We start from the raw sequence: 19,345 nt of genomic DNA on the forward strand, positions 1-19,345 counted from the left end.
AAGGAAAATCAGATCTCTCAATTAAGCCTTCAGTTCCTTAAGGAAGATGTATTTAACATAAGGTCAGGATAATCAGAGATCTGAAATGCTTTGGGATTATTTAGGTAACTCTGAGTCATTTTATTTTCCAGAAAGTTCCTTATTTTTAATTAGGCTCAAACACTTATGTGACACCACTGCTAAATAATTCAGAAATGTTTTGTAAAAGTACAAATATAGTAACAGATTTTTATATGTAAAAATATATAGTATGTAATTTTGGGGAGATTTCCCACACTGAAGAGTCAAAATAGAAGCTATAATTACACTTGGACCACTCACCTCACCTTTAGGACTGAGAAGAAGTATTTCTGCATCATTGCATCAAATTTATCTCTATCAAGCTTAGTGAAGACTGTTCCAGATTTGCACACATAGAACAATTGAGTTAATGAGCGTTGCATGACTGCAGGAACATAACAGGAAATGTTTGGAGAAATTCAAGTCTTTAAAGAGAAGGTGAATAAATGCAGTTTGACCTAAGCAGTCCCTTCATGAAATTGCATAATTTCACCTTCAACCTCATCTCTCCTGTTTATTGCAAACTGAGAGACTAAAGTAAAACTATTAAAGTATATTAATAACTTTAGAGATTTTATTAGAGGTTGTTTAAATACTTTTACTGTAAAGAGAGGCCCAGAATTTTGGTTTTTTTTCCAGAACCTTTTGCAAATGGTTTTTACTGCCAATTCCACCTGCCAAAAATAATTAAAATAAAGCAAAAGTGAAATGCCCTTGGTAGCATTCAACTGCTTTTGTTTTTTTTTATAGGCGAGGGGTAAGACTCACACTTGTCACTTCAATTTTTGCTCATTAAATAGAGATTCTGTGAGAAATCTTCTCTTGCTAATTATGGACAGTATGTATTATTGATGGAGAGCCTTAACCCTTTGAAAGTGAGATGCTCTTCAGCATCTCCAAACTTATGTTGCATAGCAAGACCTGCAAAACAATAAAAATCAGTTTTTTATAAATGACCTCATTTTCTAGAGAAAAGGGATGGGGAGGGGATTTACAGAGAGGTAAATTATGAGGAATCTTGTCTCCCCCCAAAAGCTGCATGCCACCCTCAGCAGGTGCTGGTGTGGGCATGGGGAGCAGCACAAATGAGGAGAGCCTTTGAGGCACAGCTCCAAAGCTCTGAAGATGGAATTGGTTCCCTTTAACTCTTTGCCAGAGATGCCCCATGCAGTCACCTGTGAGAGGAGTGGAGTATTTGGATGAACTCAGCCATTTTTATCATTTCCAATTTGAAAGGAATCCAACAGAGAGATAATGCTGAGTTTGTCTGGGCAGACTCCTCAGCCTGGTGGATTCTGCCTTAGTGAGCTATTGCTGGGTGGGGTTTACAGGGATTTTGTGTGCTTGATCCAATGATTTATTCTGCCCTTAATTTCTTGAAGAAACCTTTTTTTGAAGTACAACTTTTCCAGGATCCTATATTATGAGACACAAAACCAGAATTTCTTCTCTGGCCTTATATTTTCCACAAATCCTCTCTGCCAAGAGGAGCTAATAAGTGCCAGTTGTTCAGATGAGCTGTTTTCACCATGGCATTCCTGGCTGTTTCCAGCCTAGCAGGTGTCAGAGTTGAATCTCTTTGTTCAAGCCTTGCAGGACACATTTTCAATCAGCCTGTGTCCTCTGGGCAGGTCTGCCCCTTGGGTTGTAGGCACTGGATTTGCAGATGCAGTCTGGCTGCAGTTACAGGTTGTAGCAATTCTGCTCCTGCAGAAAGGCAGCATTTTGGGGGCAATTAGGGCTTCTCTCATTTATAATGATTTGCAGGAGCATCTAACATCAGAGATATTTGTGTCCTCACATACCTGATGAGATGAGTGCATGATAAATCAGCCACTGTTCAAAAGGATGAGGGATGTTGCACTTAAGAGAAGTGATATTTCATCAGGTTTGTCCTGCTGCAAAAGTCCAAAAGAGCAGGGAAAGCTAAAGAAATATAAAAGTTATGTGGCAATCATCCATCAAAACTTTTTATAATCCATATACTTGTACTCTTAAGTGTTGATATATGCCTGAATGGATACAGGAATATAGAAAATCTTTCTGTAACTTGCAGATATGATGCAGCAATCAGAAAAGCAAGGAAAAAAAAAAAATCTTTTCTTGCTGCATCACACAGAGCATTATTCTGCTGTGTTTTCCTAAACAGAAATCTTGTGTTGATTTGTGCTGCACATTGTGTGACATTGTTTGGTATGAATCCTGTGTTTGTGATGAACTTTGACATCTGAATTCTTCCTGGACATATAAAAAGCAGTGTGTGAAATGGAGGTACAATTCTTCTACTAGACAGGTTTTAGGAGAGCACCATGTTTCTTTAAAAATGCCACCTCTCATGCAGGGGTGATGTACAATAGTAAATTGGTGTGAAACAAAGTGAGATTTCTGGAATGAGGTAGAAATGGGTTGTGTAGAGGGAAGACATTATGCACTGAGTGATTGAAGGCTTTTTTTTTCCTTGCACAGTGGCTTATTTCTTACCATTTGTAGGCTGTAGTTGGTTTTTGTTTTTGTTTTTGTTTTTTTAAAAAGCAATATGGAAATGCATAGCTGAATTCTGCTATAAACGACCTCTGAGCAAAGATTATTAAAAATGACAGGCACATTTCTCTGTATTTGATAATTCAAAAACATAAGTAGTGCAGCACATTGGTGTTATGAGATACCAGAATATTTCTCTTTTCTGAAAAGTCTATAACGTCTAATATAAAAATCTAAAACTCTAATGTAAAAATCTAAAATTCTCTGACATTGCCCTTGAATTATGATTAGCATTTACTAGAGCATATATACTTATCTTCCTTTTTTTTTTTTTTTTTTTTTCAGCTCTTCTTTATGCAACTATTTTTGGAAACGTCACCACCATTTTCCAGCAAATGTATGCCAACACCAACCGGTACCACGAGATGCTGAACAATGTGAGGGATTTCCTAAAATTATATCAAGTCCCAAAAGGCCTTAGTGAAAGAGTCATGGATTATATTGTCTCCACCTGGTCCATGTCTAAAGGAATTGACACAGAAAAGGTATGAGTAGCTGAGGTAACAGTTTGGATAGCAGGAGTTTGTGTCCTTGTGTGCTTTCTTAGAAAGTATAAGCTGTATAACAGCTTATAAATTGCTAAATAATTCTTAACTGCATGCTGTGCCTTTATTATGTTTGTGTTTGCAAAAAAACCTGGTTGTTTTGAAAATGGACTGTTTTGCTGCTTTGAATGTATGCCTTTATTTTTCATTGTGGTAAATGTTTTCTGCTTTCCAGCCTTAGTTTGTATAAATACTAAATAATTTTAATGTACTTAACCATTGAAATCAATGGGGAATTGGTCTTCAAATTAGCCCAAGAACATAATGTGGTGTCTAAACTACATCTGTATTATCCTGAGAAGTATTGGCATCTGTGCACTGCAGTTAAATGAGTTTGATTGGCTTGGATCTTTTGCTGATGCCCAGGATGTTGGTGCATCCATAGGATAATTAGTATAAGAGTTAATGGCAGTGGAGATTGATCTCCCTGAGCTCAAATCTCTGGACTGGCACTTGCTAGGGAGGAACAGAGAATGTGGTACCCTTGGCATCCTGCAGGACTTGAGCCCTCAGGAGGATCTGAGGTCATTTAGGTTTCTTCAAAAGCTGATTTTAGAAGGTTATCTTTGGAGAGTGATTCATGGTGTGCCAGGGCTGACCTCATGGCTTGCCCTCAATAATTCTCTTTCTGCATTGCATGGCAGTGAGTCTGTCCAGCCCTGGGTATTTCAGAGAGCTGAAGCAGAGGAGGGAAGGGTTCCACCTGCAATGCCTTGAACACAAGGCAAGATAAAACAGTTTTGGGTACAGATTTTTGTTCAGTGAGGCTCAGCAATGCTCCTGTGGCTCCTGTGGATGTGTCAGATTAAATTAGGCATTCAAGCCCCAGTATCCCCCTAAGGACTTGAAGGCCAAGGGTCCAAAGGAGTTAAGGAAGAGTCATGACAGATGACAGATGACTCTTGAAATGTGATTGCAGAGCTTTAAAGTTCTTTCTTCAGTTGAATCTCTGGTGCAATATGGGAGGGTGATGCAGGTTGTTCCAGGATGAAGTCTCTGCACTGAAAAATTTAGTCTTACATCATGCTGATGCAACAGCAGTTCTCTTATTTATCATCTGCTCTGAAATTCAGTTTACCACCACAAACACAACTACTTTAGGTAGCAAAAATCTTTATTTCTTTGATTCTTGTGCTTCAGTATGCCACATTCTTTAATGTTAACTTCTTGTACACTAATACCCTAACTTCCTAATCCTGATTCACATGTTAAAAGTGAGCTTTTCTGTTCTACACTACTGTAAATGCATTCAGTCCTGCTGTCTAAACTTCAAACTACATGAAAATTCAACTATTTGCATTTATCTTCTTGCCAGAGTCCTGTGTTACTCCACTGCAGTTTTATTAGATTTTAATGATGCTTTGCAGTTAATTAGGAGAACCTATGCTTTAATTACTGAAATTTCCTCCCATAGTTTCCGCATGTCCAGTTTTATAGATTGTAAAAACACAGTTAGAGCCATAATCTCCAACTCATGGCAAGCATTGTTCTCTGGTCTGTAAGATGGAGTGGCTGCTTAGCTAGATAATTAATTGACCTGTAAAATCTGTGATTTAGGTTTTTAACAGTTTTCCCTTGGTGAAGATTTACCTAAACCTAGGCCTGGATGCAAACCCAATTTAAAACAGTGGAAGGATTTCAGGAGCCTCTGCATCTGGCCACCTGTAGCTGCAGCTAACTGAGCTTCCCAGAAAAGCCCATGGAACAGAAGAAGAGAGATAGGAGAAATGTCAGAACTTGAGCACCAGATTGGATATTTGGGTATTTTGTGTCCCTTACAGCCTGCAAGGCTGCAAAAGCAGCAGCTCCAGTGGCTGCAGTGCCTGCTCAGAGCATCCCAGGGTCTGTACAAGGGCAGGGATCAGTTTGCTTCCTGCTGCAAAAACCTGGCCTTCAGCAAAAGCTTGGGAAGCTGTGCTGCAGCCAGTCTTATATTTATCTGGAAGGTGTCATGATGTCTTCACCCAAACAAATGGGAAACTGTTGTAAATTCCAGCTGAAAAATCATAGAAACAGCAGTACAGTCCTAGGGTGGGTGGTTTCTTTAACCTTTCTAGCCTTGCACTTAAATTGCTTCCATCTTCACCAAACCTAGAGCAGCCAGAGCATGGGAGCAGAGGGACCCCCAAGGTCATGTCAGATTTATTTTTGTGGGTACAGAGGGGATAATGGGATGTACTGCACCTGCAGTCTGTCTGAGTCCAGACAGTGCTCCAGCTTGGAGGAGAGATTTATTGTTCCAGGTCTTGGATTGCTGCTCTGCACTGCTTTGTCTGACAGTCTGACCTTAGAGCTTTCTGCCAGTCTCATTCTCAAAGCTCCAGCAATGACATTCTGAGCAGTCTGTTGTGAGGATATATTTACATCACATGATTTCCCATCTTCCTTAATTTGTATGAACTTTTCATTAAGCTTCTTCTTTTCCTGCAAAACACACATGTGCTCATGAAACAGGATAATTACTGAGGAAGTTCAGCTTTTCTTTTCCATCAGACAGATCAGACAGTTTCCATCGTCCAAGGATGTTTTTCAACCAAATATAATCTGTTACATCCTATCATTTCCCCCAAATTTGTAATACATTTCATTCAGTCACTCAGCATGTTGAAATGGTTTTGAAACCCAAATTTAAAGAACAAGAAGGAAGAATGAGCTTTTATATGAGTATTAGAGTAGATTTCTATGATCCTAGCGTTGATGGAGCAAGAATTAACATGTGTTTCTTTGATAATTAAAGATTTTAAATTAATATGCTTGAAATCAAAATATAAGTTAAAAACTTGATTGAAATTACTACTACTACGCATGTGCTGATTTGCTGCCTCAAATATTTATCCCTGATTGACACATTTGGTGTGTAGTCCCAAAGAAGATCTCAGCCAAAACTGATGAGTCCTTACATGAGAACTGAAGGGAAGGTGGAAGTTAGAGTGGAGGAGGTTAAGTGGAGATCTAGTCCTTCCTGCCTCTGTAGCAGGATGTCCTGAAAAGAATTTAAAATGTGTTTTAAAAACCTCAATGTGTTTTCCTTCTATGTGGAAGAGGACTTGGTCTCTCACACTGAAAAGTAATGGTGCTTTAAGCTCAGAATTTTGGCTTCCCTGATCTCCTTGGGATCTCATCCTCAAATCCTGCCTTCAGACACATTGCTTCAGCCCATCTCTGAGTGCTCACAAACAAGGGATTAGCAATGACACTAAAAGCATTAGCATGTTTATTATTATTACCTGAGGGGAAGCAAGTGGCCTCTGATCCATAATCTTAAATCACTTAAAGATGAGAGGCCTCCTCTGACAGCTGGGATGAGAGATGGGATACATGGACACTTATCTCCTGGTGCAACAGTGGCTCAAACAAGATGGGAATTTATTTATTTATTTATTTATTTATTTATTTATTTATGTTTAGTGGCGCAGATTTTGGGGTTACTCATCTAATAATGAGCAGGGTTAAAAAAATGACAAGACTGAAAAGCCTTTTTGCATTAAACAGCATCTCTCATCCATCAGCACCTGGGTTTTTGTTTTGTTTTGTTTTGTTTTGTGAGAGGTAAAAAAGAGGCAGTACTTTCTGTGTATATGACCATTTCTAAGTAGATTTTAAAAAATCTTTGCAATAATAATTTGATATATGAAACACACTGAATTCAAATATCTTAGTTTTTATTAAAATATCCAAGCAGCAAATGAGAAATTTATAGATACTAGCTCTTCTGTAAGAAATAGGTCATTATCCAGGAAAGCAGAACAACCATTAACTAACATGCAGATGTCTCAAGGTCTTATCTAATGATTACACTCTGAAATGTCTGTAAAACCCAAAGATTTTCTCATCTTGACCTCTGTGCTGTTGTATGGCTTGCAATTTCCTCAAAAGGCAATTAAATAAATGTCTGTCAGGCTTTAACAGTAGTTTCCTTCAGAAAAGCCATAGGTTGAACAAGAAAAAAGTCATTTTACTTAGTTTCAACCTGAACATCAATGGCAATTGGGATAATGAAAGGCAATTCCACATTGCACAGACTGAAATGGAAATCACAGAACATAACACAGCATTAGAATTACTCACTGCTGACCCACTAGGCTTTCATAAAGGAGATGGGTTCATGGTAAATACACACAGGCTGTAACTTCATTTAACATTAATCTACATGAGCACAGTGCTGTTTATTCATGTTTGCTGCAAATAGGAGCTTCAAGAGCTGTAGAAACAATTAGTGATACCCTGAGATAACAGAGGAATCAGCTGCCATTCCTGCCATGTCCCATCACTTTGAGGTGTCTCTAAGTGCTGGCTGGTTTCCTTGTGGATGACCAGGGGTAGGAGGCTGCCAAGCTTTGTGGCCAAAGAGAATCCCCACAAGATTAGCTGTGACAGCTGCAGGCAGCTCCCTGCTGGAAAGGACAGGTAAAAATGTTCAGGCAGGTGTTGTTTTGTTGTAGAGGCTGTAGGGTTTGTTGGCTGTTCTTTGGAGATGGGGAAGAGGTGAACAAGGAGTTGTGCCTCACTCACAGAGCTGAGCTAGGAACAGGGGCAGTGGGAATCCATGGATCTCTGCAGAGCAGGATGCAGGAGAGATGCTCAAGGTCTCAGTGTCCTTCCCATGGGTCTGTGAGTGGGGTCTGTACACCAGTGGGGCTTTCTGTCCCCCTTCATGGATTGTTTGCCTCCTGCATGCACTCTGCAGGACCAGGAGAGTGCTCACAGTTAACTCTGCCTCTTGGGTGTCATATCTTGGGATTAACACAGAATAAATGGTGAACTTGAGGAGATGCCAGGGCTATGGAGCAGCTCATGAGCTTAATTCCTGGGGAATAAATCCCTAAGAGGATGGGCTGGGCAATTTCCTGAGCACTGCCAGCAAAGGGATGGGGCACACTAAGGGGCTGTCAGATCCACACCACATCTCAGGGAAGGTCTTCTCCACATCTGTTTTCTTCCTTCATTTCCTTGAGTGTCTTCACGTAATGCTGCATGTGAGAAAATAAAGCCTCCTCCAGAAGAAGCACAAAATAAAATAGTGCAGTGAACAATTCCATCCTTCCAAGGGTGACCTTAAGTGCCAGAAACTGTTGTGACTTGAGAAATTCTTTGATGTATGGCACATTCTTTCTGATGTTTCTTTTTCTTGTTTTATCTGAAAAGCTGTTTTTTTAAGGATAGATTTCCCAGTAGTGTGCTATCCTTGCCCCATTAGAAGGCTGTGCAATAACTTTGCTTGCTGTAGAAATGACAACAAAACTGAAAACGATAAAACCTTTAAATATGCAGCCTTTAGGCAACCTGGGATTTACTACTTGGGCTCATCCTTGGATGTTATTAGTGTGCCACTTTTCAGTGCATTAGACCCACCAGTACCCCTGAACTGGTGAGCCACTTATTCCTTAAAAGACATGTTGCTGCCTCTCATCTTGTCCTGATTTTCAAACCCTTAGCCAGATCCTATCTGTCTTGACAAAACTGAATTTAATGGGCTCTGCAGCCCATTTCTAGGGATTTTTTAAATGTCTCTAACAGGTTACTTGGTTAAAAAACCAAGTTAATTTTGGTACGATACCACTAAATCTATCCATTTTAATCACTGGTTCACTTCATATATTATTAAGAAAACAAGCCAAACTCAGTTTAGATGTGATTTTCAGATCTTGATTTCAGAGCATTTGAATCCAAGTGAGCTTGGATCTTACTGCAATTAAAACACAGCACCATTGCTGCTGACATTCAGTTCTTAGTGCCAAGGTACTCAGTGATGTGTTAAAGACCACCCTAATGCATGCAGGGTTAATTACTGCTCAGCTCCATACATCATCTTTGAAATCCTCACAAAATTACTTGATTATTACAGAAAAATGCTGTGATTTGCCAATCAGCTGTTTTCTTACCTTTGTCTCTTTGGCCTCCATCCAGTGCCAAATATAACGCTTTTAGCCAAGCCTGAAAAAGAATTCCATACTCAAATGAGCCAAATCTTTCTAAAAATCTGAGTAACTTGGTCAGCTGCCTAGTCAGTATTGTGGGGTTTTTTTTGAAAGAACTGACCTTGATTCTGATTGCTGAATATGTCTGAAAACTCAGAGTGGCCTTTCTCCACAAAATAGAAAGACATATCTGTGGCCTCAAATGCGTTTGAGGTTGGAGGAGTTTATTTTCTTTATTTTCAAAGCTGGCATTTAAAAAAAATATTAAAAATAAATATCTCTGATATTTATTACAGTTATTCATTTAGGAAACAGTCCTAGTTATTACACCACAGAATGCCAAAAGTCTTGGCTTGGTTATCAGCCAATGTGTTCCCTACCTACAACCCCCAAAATGTGGGAATCCTGTGTGCTGAAAGAGGATTGATAGCTAATGTTCATGATTCACTGGCTTCTGCCCTTTTTTTTTTCCAAGTCACAACAGATTCTGTAATGCCTGCTATGTCATCCTATAGTGATTTACAGCTGGGAAAGATTTTTTAACAAATACTTAAACCTACGTAAACCCTTCCTAAAAGATATTGTTTGGATGCACTCTTAATCTGGGCAGTTTGTTTTTGATTCATTTGCTTTTGTTTGAATTTTTTATAATCTCTATTCCCTGTAGAGCTCTTTGAGCTGTTCAGAAAGCTTATCTTGAACTGCCTGCACATGCTGGGGAAATGGATGAGAGAGTTAAAAAATCAGGTGGAGCCTCCTGGGGAGTTTAATCCCCCACCCCTACAGATCTCGAGGTGGAAAGGCTGTGAGAGGTTTTGTGCCAATTCCCAGTGGGTATTCCAGAGCTGCTTCCTGCCTTTCCCAATCTCTAGCAGCATCCACAAGCCATTCTCAGTGTCAGCATTTTCCATGTGGGATGATCTGGAGATGAAGGTTCTGTTGAGTGTTTGCTCTGGGAGTTGTTGTGTCTGTATCAGCTGGGTGCCAGTGGTGATGGCAGAGCTCAGCAATTCTCTTACACTGGCTTTGAGGAGGTTCCTGTGCAAGGAGGGGAAATGATAAATATTATTCTGTGCTTTCTTTTCTGCTCCCTCATCTCTGTAGTGGGTACCTGTGTGCTGTTCAGGGAGCCTTGCTTCTCTCCTGGTGAAATCAGAGTTAGTACAGCCAGCAAAGATCCTCCTCTGGGTAGAATTCAGCTTTCTCCTCTGATTTTGCACTGATACATAGCAGGTTCTGTTCTTTCTGGCTGCCTGGACACGTAGGGGAGACCTGGCTGCAAAGTCTGTGGCTGCAGACTTATTACAGAGCAAATTCTGCAGCAGCACAAGCACCTGTCCCCTCCAAGTGCTCCAAACCCCTCACTTAGCCAAGCATTGCCATCAGCATCCTGAATATCCTCCCTGCCTTACAAACTGCATGTTTCACTGCAAAAGGCTGTGGAATCTCCAAGGAAATCTCCTTTTAAGAAATTTGTCTTGGTGGTTTTTACTCTGCTGCCAAAAGACCACACAGGGAAGAGCCAATGTCCCACCTGAGCTTTGGTTCTTTTACCAGGATGTGTTGGAGGCATTTCCTTCACAGTGAAAAGATTCACTGAACATTGCAGGATGTCCTCTCCCTTAACCTTTTTTTTTTTTTCACTCTCATGTGTGCAGTTTTGTGCACACTATGGACTCAGGGACAGCTGTGGTGATACTGGTTTGTATTTCTATAGTTGCATGCTGCCTTAAAAATGCTGATACCTCAGCAATTCACTACAGAATGTCCAAAATCTTGTATTATCAGTAAGGGGTCATTTTCAGGTGAATATTCACCTGAATTTGAAGTGCTCATTTGAAAAGCATGCAGTAAAATCTTAGCTGAATGATGCAATTGTCTATCTTTGCTCTCTTTTTTCCCTGCCTATATTTACATGTATCTATAGCAGTCAACAGCACCTTGCCAAATCTTCTAATATTAAATATTTGTTCTACTTGTCATCTGTTTCATTCCCTGATCTCAATGCCTATGTAGCAGGCAAGAAAACTCAAATTAAGCATATTTGTTCCTGGCTAACTCTTAGATCATGACTCAAGTACTGCTGATATCATTGATAACTCATATCTCCATTTATCTCTGGACAGGGATTTGGCATTAGGAGAATCACTTTATCATGACATCAGAAAATTCCTGAATTCTGCTTTCTAAGACTGGCTTTTCTCTGTGCAATGGATTTTTTTCTGTCTCTTCATTAGTCAGTGTGTAATGATAGATATGCTGCTTGTGTCCATTAAAAAAATAATTCTTTGAGTGTTCACTTTTAACACTCTGTATTTAACTCTGTATTTGTTGCTTTGCATCCAAGTGGCTTTTATTCTTGAAGGACACAATTATTTTACATTCCAAACAAACAAAGGGTCCTGAAGCATCTCAGAATCTTATAAGAACAACTTCTGCAACAGTTTAACTGATTTTTTCTTCAGCTTGGAAGCTCAAAAGCTAAAATTTGGTAATCAGTCATGTATGAACATAGACATTTTTCTTAAGAGCAATGTTTGAGAATTCCTAGCTTGTGGCCTTGTTAAGTCAAAAGCACTTAAATTTCTGAAAGTATTAAAGGGACATAAAAAACTTATAACCATGATTCAGGCCCAAGAGTAGATAAAAACGTTAAAAATCATCAATCATGGTAGAAAAGAAAGCAGAATTTTTCATTGAGTTACTTTTGAGATGAAGAAAGATGGTATGTTTCTGTTTTATTATAATAAAGACAAACGTTCTGTTTGATTCACAAGTAAGGCTGAGGTGGAACAATCACTCTCAAAAGTAATTTTTTTTTTTTTTTTGAGAAACTAAGGTGTGCCCATATTTCTACTGGTAAATGGAATTACTCAGGTAAATAGACTTTTGTAAAATTGACATTTGCCCCTACTAAATTATGGAAATGTGATACAGAATATGTTTTACAGTGACTCATACTATTACTAATGCAAATGATGGCTTATAGAGAATATGCCTTGTCAAATGTGTTTATTACTGTTTTTTTATGATAAAATGTACTTATGCAGGGGATTTTAATGTGTTCTGTACAACATTTTGTTACAGAAAAATATCATTAACCCAAATTGACTTACTCTGTGTTAACTAAAATAAAAAACTAATTATCTGGTAGCTCTGGGAAGTTGATTGTAAGTGAGAAAATCTCATGCACAGGGAGATTTCCAAAGAGAACCTTCATAGTATTAGGCAGAAAAAGCATCTTCTATCTCTTGTTTTTTCAAGATTGAGAGGTGACCTGGTCATAGTCTACAAACACCTACATGTGGAAGAGATTTATGATTATTGCAGGTCTTTTATCTCAACAAGATCACAGATTCTCTGGCTGTTGGCTGAAAATTAAAAAAAAATAAATTAGAAAAAACACATGTTTTGAAAGAGAGAAACCCTGTAGCATTTGAAATCATTAAGTCATGGCCTTCTAGGCTATAATTTTACCAAGTATTCTGGGATTGATGGGAACATTTGGAGTGGGAGAGGCTTATGCAGATGGTTACAGCAGCCCTTTCTCACCACACACTGTCAGTACAGAAAATGGGAGAAAAACTTCTATTTCACCTTTCTGCATTCATTGTGTCTTTGATCCCACAGGAACTTTGATCTATCTAAATAAGAAAAGGACTAAACATTACTATTTAAATAGAAGTTATTTATTCTTTTCTTATTCTGTGCTTTAGGAGCTTTAGTAATGCTCTGCAGTAATTTGTTTTATACCTCTCCTGCATTAAACAGAAATTAAAATAATGGCTTGTGTTCATTAATATGACCATTTTCCTCAAAGCATAGTCAGGGTTACCAGAGTGTCCCTCTGCTATTATGCCATGATAGTCAACTCATTAACCCAGTGTCCCTGTCTCCTGCACTGTCTGCAGAGCAAGCTGCCAGATTAATTCCATACAATGAGAAATTAATCAGTACTATTGATCTGCAGTCTTCTTGATATGAGACTTCCAGGGTGCTCTTAGTCTCATGCTCTTTTCTATCATTTATCCTAGGAAAACATTAGAAGGCTGTGTGTGTTTCTCAGTGCAATTAGCTACTGTGCATTTTGGGGACATAAGGATGTTACTGTGTTTAGGAGGGTGTGCAAATATTAAACACACGATTTACAAACCCGACAAAACCCACAGGTTTTCACTTTGTTTCTTCAGGTGTATTTGTGTTACTGTTTCAATAGGGAAAGCTATTTAAGGTAAGAAACTAGTTGAAGGTCTTCTTAAATTGATCTAAATAAAGTTATCTTCATAGTGGACAGTTCTTCACTCAGCATTACTTTACATTTCATGAGGTTTCATTATACTTCCTTTTTCCTCCAATCTCTTTGGATTTTCTTGTCTTTAAGCCCTCCTGGGCAGGTAATTCTTTGTATATCTCACTGAAACTGAGTCCTGGGTGTGTTTGGACACGTGTTGGTAAGTGGTCACCTACATCAGGACTTCTGAAAGCTGGGTTTTCTGAGTGTGAACAACATGTGGTGTTTTTCTACTGTGGATGGTCTGCCTTTGCATGTCCTTGAGCTCCTTCAGCTCTGTGTGTCTGTTCTGTGCTCCTGCAGGGACTGAGCACAGCAGCAGCAGATAGGCTGGACACCAGGTCTGGGGGGACACCACAGACAGGACAGAGCATTTCCACCTGCAATTCTGGAAAAGGAGTGTGGAAACTGTTAGGAATGAGCACAGTGTAACAAAACAGTCCTGTCTTCCAAATCACCCTTTCAGACAAAGTGAAAGCAGGAGATGGGCAGGAAAGGACTACTCCAAATCAGGATAAAACTCCCACTTGAAGATTTCTGAAATGGAGGGAGGGAAGGAGGGATGGATGGATGGATGGATGGATGGATGGATGGATGGATGATGGATGGATGGATGGATGGTGGATGGATGGATGGATGGATGGATGGATGATGGATGGATGGATGGATGATGGATGGATGATGGATGAATGGGTGGATGGATGATGGATGGATGGATGGATGATGGATGGATGATGGATGGATGGATGGATGGATGGATGGATTGATGGATGGATGGATGATGGTAGGATTGATGGATGGATGGATGGCTGGATGAATGGATGGATGGATGATGGATGGATGGATGGATGGATGGATGGATGGATGGATGGATGGATGGATGAATGGATGGATGATGGATGGATGCATGGATGGATGGATGATGGATGGATGGCTGGATGGATGGATTGATGGATGGATGGATGAGTGGATGATGGATGGATGCAGGGATGGATGATGGATGATGGATGGATGGATGGATGGATGGATGGATGGATTGATGGATGATGATAGGATTGATGGATGAATGGATGGATGGATGGATGGATGGATGGATGGATGGATGATGTATGGATTGATGGATGGATGGATGGATGGACAGATTTCAAGCTACCCCCCCAGGCTCACTTCACACCCATCCATCGGGTTATTTCAAACAGCAGTGCCCTTGCTGTCACACTCCCAGCTGACTGTTTTTCCACCTTTCCCTTCCCCAGGTGCTGTCCATCTGCCCGAAGGACATGCGGGCAGACATCTGCGTGCACCTCAACAGGAAGGTGTTCAACGAGCACCCTGCCTTCCGGCTGGCCAGCGACGGCTGCCTGCGCGCCCTGGCCGTGGAGTTCCAGACCATCCATTGTGCCCCGGGGGACCTCATCTACCACGCTGGGGAAAGTGTTGATGCCCTCTGCTTCGTGGTCTCAGGGTCCTTGGAGGTCATCCAGGACGACGAGGTGGTGGCTATTTTAGGTACTGTGATCTCTGCTGGAGTGCTTGTGGTTTGTGTGCGTTTTCCTTTTGCTGAGGTTTGAATATTGACATCAGCTGGGACTACGGGAGGCTGGCAGTTGTCATCAGATGGAGATGCTGTGTCTCCAGAGAGCCTCCTCTAGAAGCAAATCCTTCATCTTTTGTGCCAGTGGGAGTGCTCTTTCTGCCCAGTATGGCTCACTGGTCACAGCTACAGTGTCTCTGAGCAGCAGAGAATGGCATCTGTGTGCTTGACATCTTTTAAAGGGAGGAAATGCACATTGTTTTGTGTTACTCCCTCAGGAGGATTTCCACATTAACCTTCGCACTGGGATTTACATTTGTGTCTGTTCTAGCCCAAAATAACACCTGCAAACAGTCTCTGCAAGGAGGCAAAATTTTTGCTTGTAGTGAGCTGGCTTTACAAAAAATAAAGAGTCTGATCTGACTTTGAAAGAGAGGGGGTTACACCATGTATCCAATCACAGTCATGAGAAGTCTGAGCAATGTGGGAGTTTAGGTAAATCACCCTGTGCTGTCTGATTTTGGGAAAGAGCCCAGTGCAGACCCTTGTTAGCTTGGATGGGGTTGGGAAAGGTGTGGCACATGGTGAGACTGAGTGGTCAGCACTGGTGTGGAGGCAGGAATCCTCCTCAGAGGCAGAGCTATGTGGAGAAAAACTGGTGGCTCTGCAGAAAAACTACCTAGAGCCTGTCTTGCCTGTTTAAAATAGACCCATTTATTGTGGAGCTCATGTCCTGTTGGATATTTGCCTTCTCTTAAGCTGGAGCTGTCACTCCCTGAGGGCAAATCCAGTGGGTTCCTGGTCCTAGGGCAGCTGCCAGACCCCACTGAAGCTCTGTGCTGCTTCTTCCCTCTGATGGTGGCTCCAGAGGGCTCCTGATGTGTTTCCCTAAAAATGTACCTGTGCCTGGGACTGGGGTGGGAGTGGGCAGAGTGGGGATGGGGCTGCATGGAAACAGCTCCCCTTGGATCCTCCCAGCTGGAGTATGAGCTCAGGAAAACACACATCCATGCTCCTTGGAAATACCTGCTGCACCTTTCTGTATTCTGGTTTACACTAGGGTTTTGAAAAAGAGAGATTTAATGTAAGAATGAATCTGTTTCTATATTCAGATATGAACTAATTGTGATGAAAGCTCCTAAATCAACAATTTCCTTAAGAAATTATTCCTTGTATTCCAGCTCACTGGACCATTTCATTTTTATAATTAATCTCAGTGATGATATCTTATATTTGCTTACAATTATTTAGAAAACAAAAGACTTGAGAGGAAGTAGCAGTATTTAAACAAATAAATGGTTTTTACAATGAAACCAATAAATATGTAATTTACTGAACTAAGAGCTATCACTAAATGGATTACATGCAAAACTTGATTGCATTTATTAGTTATAATGATATAGAATATAATATTATATATATTATTATAAATAATATATATTTATATATTATTTATAATAATATATAATATTTTTATTATTGCATTAATATTGTGTGTTTGGAATGACACTACAGTAAGAACTTTTTGTTTCTACCTTTTATATGTATTAAATCTAGTATCCATGTTAATCCCCATTTGACCTGAGAGACTTTTAACCATATCTGGTTAAATTAATTACTTTTAATTACCAAAAGTGCCTTCAATTCCTTCCATGACTCAGAGCCATGTTCATCATGTACTACAGGGATTGGCAGAACGTGTAAATGTAACTTAAAGCAGAATAAACTGTTTCCTCTAGTCCTAGAACACACTGAAGGGTTTTTTCATGCTCTGACAGATTATTTAGCAGAATAGTGAACTGAGTAATTATGGGATATTGTGTCCTTAAAATTCACTTGTGAAAGAAAATCTCTCCCACTTGTAGTTGCAAAGACATTTCTAGTGGCAGCTGCTGCACCTGAAACAGCAACTGCAGATCAGACAGTGAGAAACATAATTTTTATTGATCTGTTCTGCCTTGTGCTTGAGAAGTTCAAGCACAAGGAATGTGAATCTGCCTAAGGGGGAGACCAGATTTTAAAAAAACTGACTAATGGAAAAACTCACTACCTGCTTTGAATGCTCCATGCTCCTGCTGCCACTCTGGTTTTCCCAGGGAAAGTCAGCTTGCAGGGTTGTGCTGCCACTCTGTCCATCTTCTCCCCCAGCAGTGACCTAGAGTAGAGGAAATTCAATAAGCATCCTTTGGAAACTTGACCTCATTAATTTCCTCTATGGGAGCAGGAATGAACAGGACATGCTGTCTCCATGCTCTGCTCCTTGCAGAGGAAATCATAGTGCACTGTTGGTTAATAGAGTAGTGTACTTGCCCTGCTTAAAGAAAGAGAGAGGGAGAAGGCATGTTTTGCTTTTTTTCAACCATGCTCGACCACAGATGGATGGTTTGATGTATTTTTAAATATGGAATATCTAAGAAAAGTGAGTCAGGTAGGGACATTAAAACAGGTTAATAACCATCATGTCCCATCTCTTACATTCATGCTTCTGTCCAAAGTGCAGGGCTTCACCCTCCCTCAGGTCCTGGCATGAATCACTTAATGGATTTTGCTGCTTTTTCCCTTTGTCCATGTTCCCTTATCATGTTCCCAGCCTCACAGTCAGGGTGAGCTGGCACATCCAACCTCCCTGCCTGAAGAAACTGTCCTCAGGAGACTTGGCATCCCCTCCAGGTGCTTTCCTTTTTTTCCACCTTCATGGAACATCCATCCTTTCACTCAGCAGCAGTTTTCCTGCCTCAACAGCACCAGCTTTGGTGTTTCCTGTGCTTGAGATCAGGTGGAGCCTGGTGACTGACAGGGCAACTTGCAGCACTGTGACATTTTGTTCCCCCATGGTTTGATTTTGTTCTCATTTGTGGATAATTAAACCCCCAGCCACTGCAGTAATCAGCATTACAGAAACACTGACTGTGAGAGAATGACTCCAGTTGTAGACCTGCAGTTTTTAGGACTCATTAATGGAGATATGCAGGTGCCCCATCATGTTCCCCTCATTAGCTACCTCCCCTTCTCCAGGGCAGTGTCCCACCTTCTGCAGGTCCTGGCTGCAGCAGGGAGCTCTGTGCAGAGCTGGGGTGCTGCTACACGAGGGAAAAGGAGACACAGGCATCTTAACATGGCTCATCTGCAGCTGCCAGGAGAATGGAGAAGGGCAAACACTCTTGTCTCTAATTATCCAAACTTTCCCAGCGAGTGAGGTGACCCTGAGAAGGCACATCAGTAATTTTCCACCGTCTCAAGCAGGAGTAAACAATTTAACTGGCATTGCTCTGCACGGGGAGGTGTTACCAGCCAAGGATCCCAGGGAGGACCAGGGGTTTGGAGTCCCCAGGCTAATGAAAAGAGGCATCAGCTACCAGAGGGCAGCTCATAATTCACCCTGCTGCAATTAGCCTGAATTTGCTCCTGATGAGGAGTCACACATGGGTGGCAATGCCAGCCAAGTGCCTCTGAAAGTTGCTTTCCAGCTCCTGCTATTTGCACAGCTGGCTGTGTAAGCTGTGCAGGAACTTAAACTGGGCATATTGATTAACAAGGTTTAAAGAAGTTGTTTTTTTCAGCAGAAAAATAATGGCCCACTGTGTTCAGATGTTGATTGTAGGAATTGATCAAAAATATTGCTCAAGCTGCATAGCAATAAAAATATATTGAGCAGTGAAATCCTGGTGGGGGCTGCTCAGCATGAGAGTCAAGTCAGAATGAATATAAATTTAATAGTTCATGTTTCAGCCACACTTAGGGTCCTGATCCCATAGTATTGTTATTTGCCTTTATGTATTGCATGTTGATTGTCAGCATGTTCTGCAGATAATTCCAGAGTATCAATTGTTATTAGACAGACCAGACCTTATTAAAGGTCTGCTTCATGAATTATTCCCAATTTTTTTAATCTGGGAAGGGGATATGATGCAGTATCAGAGGAGTAAAGCACCTTCTTGAGTTTGGTGTGGCAGGTGAAAATGAGGGATGAGTCTTTTTCTGCTCTTAATGCAACCTGTGTTTGGAGGTCAAAAGATTGAGTGTCCCACCAAATCACACAAAGAAAAGCTCTTTAGAGGGAAGGGCAGCTCCCATGTGGGTGAGCAGGAATCCCAGGAGCTCCATAGCTCTCATCCAGGGCATTATCAAGGTGATATTTGGTATCCATGCATCAGCACTTTGGATTTCCCTGCCTGGGCAGCCAGGCAGGTGCTTTGTGCAGGACGAGCTGACCATGCATGTGATGCACTTTGTGCCATGGAAACCTGTCAGTCCAGCTCCATCTCACAGTGTTAGTGGCTAATTCCCTGATTTTAATTTGTTTAGTTGCAGCTTGGGTTTCTTCTCCAGTGGAATGAAGGTGGCAGAATTGGCCCCTGTGTCAAATCAGCTCTTGCTAATTTATACTGAACTTCTGTGTTGTTTTCCATGTGAAGTCAACCAAGTCAGACTAATTGTGAACATTTCCCCAGGTTAG

General features: G+C 40.8%; 1 protein-coding gene across 1 annotated transcript in view; it reads left to right on the forward strand.

The window, feature by feature from the left end:
- Window positions 1–19,345, forward strand: part of KCNH5 (potassium voltage-gated channel subfamily H member 5) — a 146,547-nt gene that overhangs the window by 92,269 nt on the left and 34,933 nt on the right. The window contains exons 8-9 of the mRNA XM_056492958.1: window positions 2,887–3,086; window positions 14,612–14,864. Of these exons, the coding sequence (XP_056348933.1) occupies window positions 2,887–3,086; window positions 14,612–14,864 (453 nt within the window). The remainder of the gene's footprint in view (window positions 1–2,886; window positions 3,087–14,611; window positions 14,865–19,345) is intronic.

Source organism: Oenanthe melanoleuca, chromosome 5 (genome assembly GCF_029582105.1).
Source record: "Oenanthe melanoleuca isolate GR-GAL-2019-014 chromosome 5, OMel1.0, whole genome shotgun sequence".
NCBI lineage: Eukaryota > Metazoa > Chordata > Aves > Passeriformes > Muscicapidae > Oenanthe > Oenanthe melanoleuca.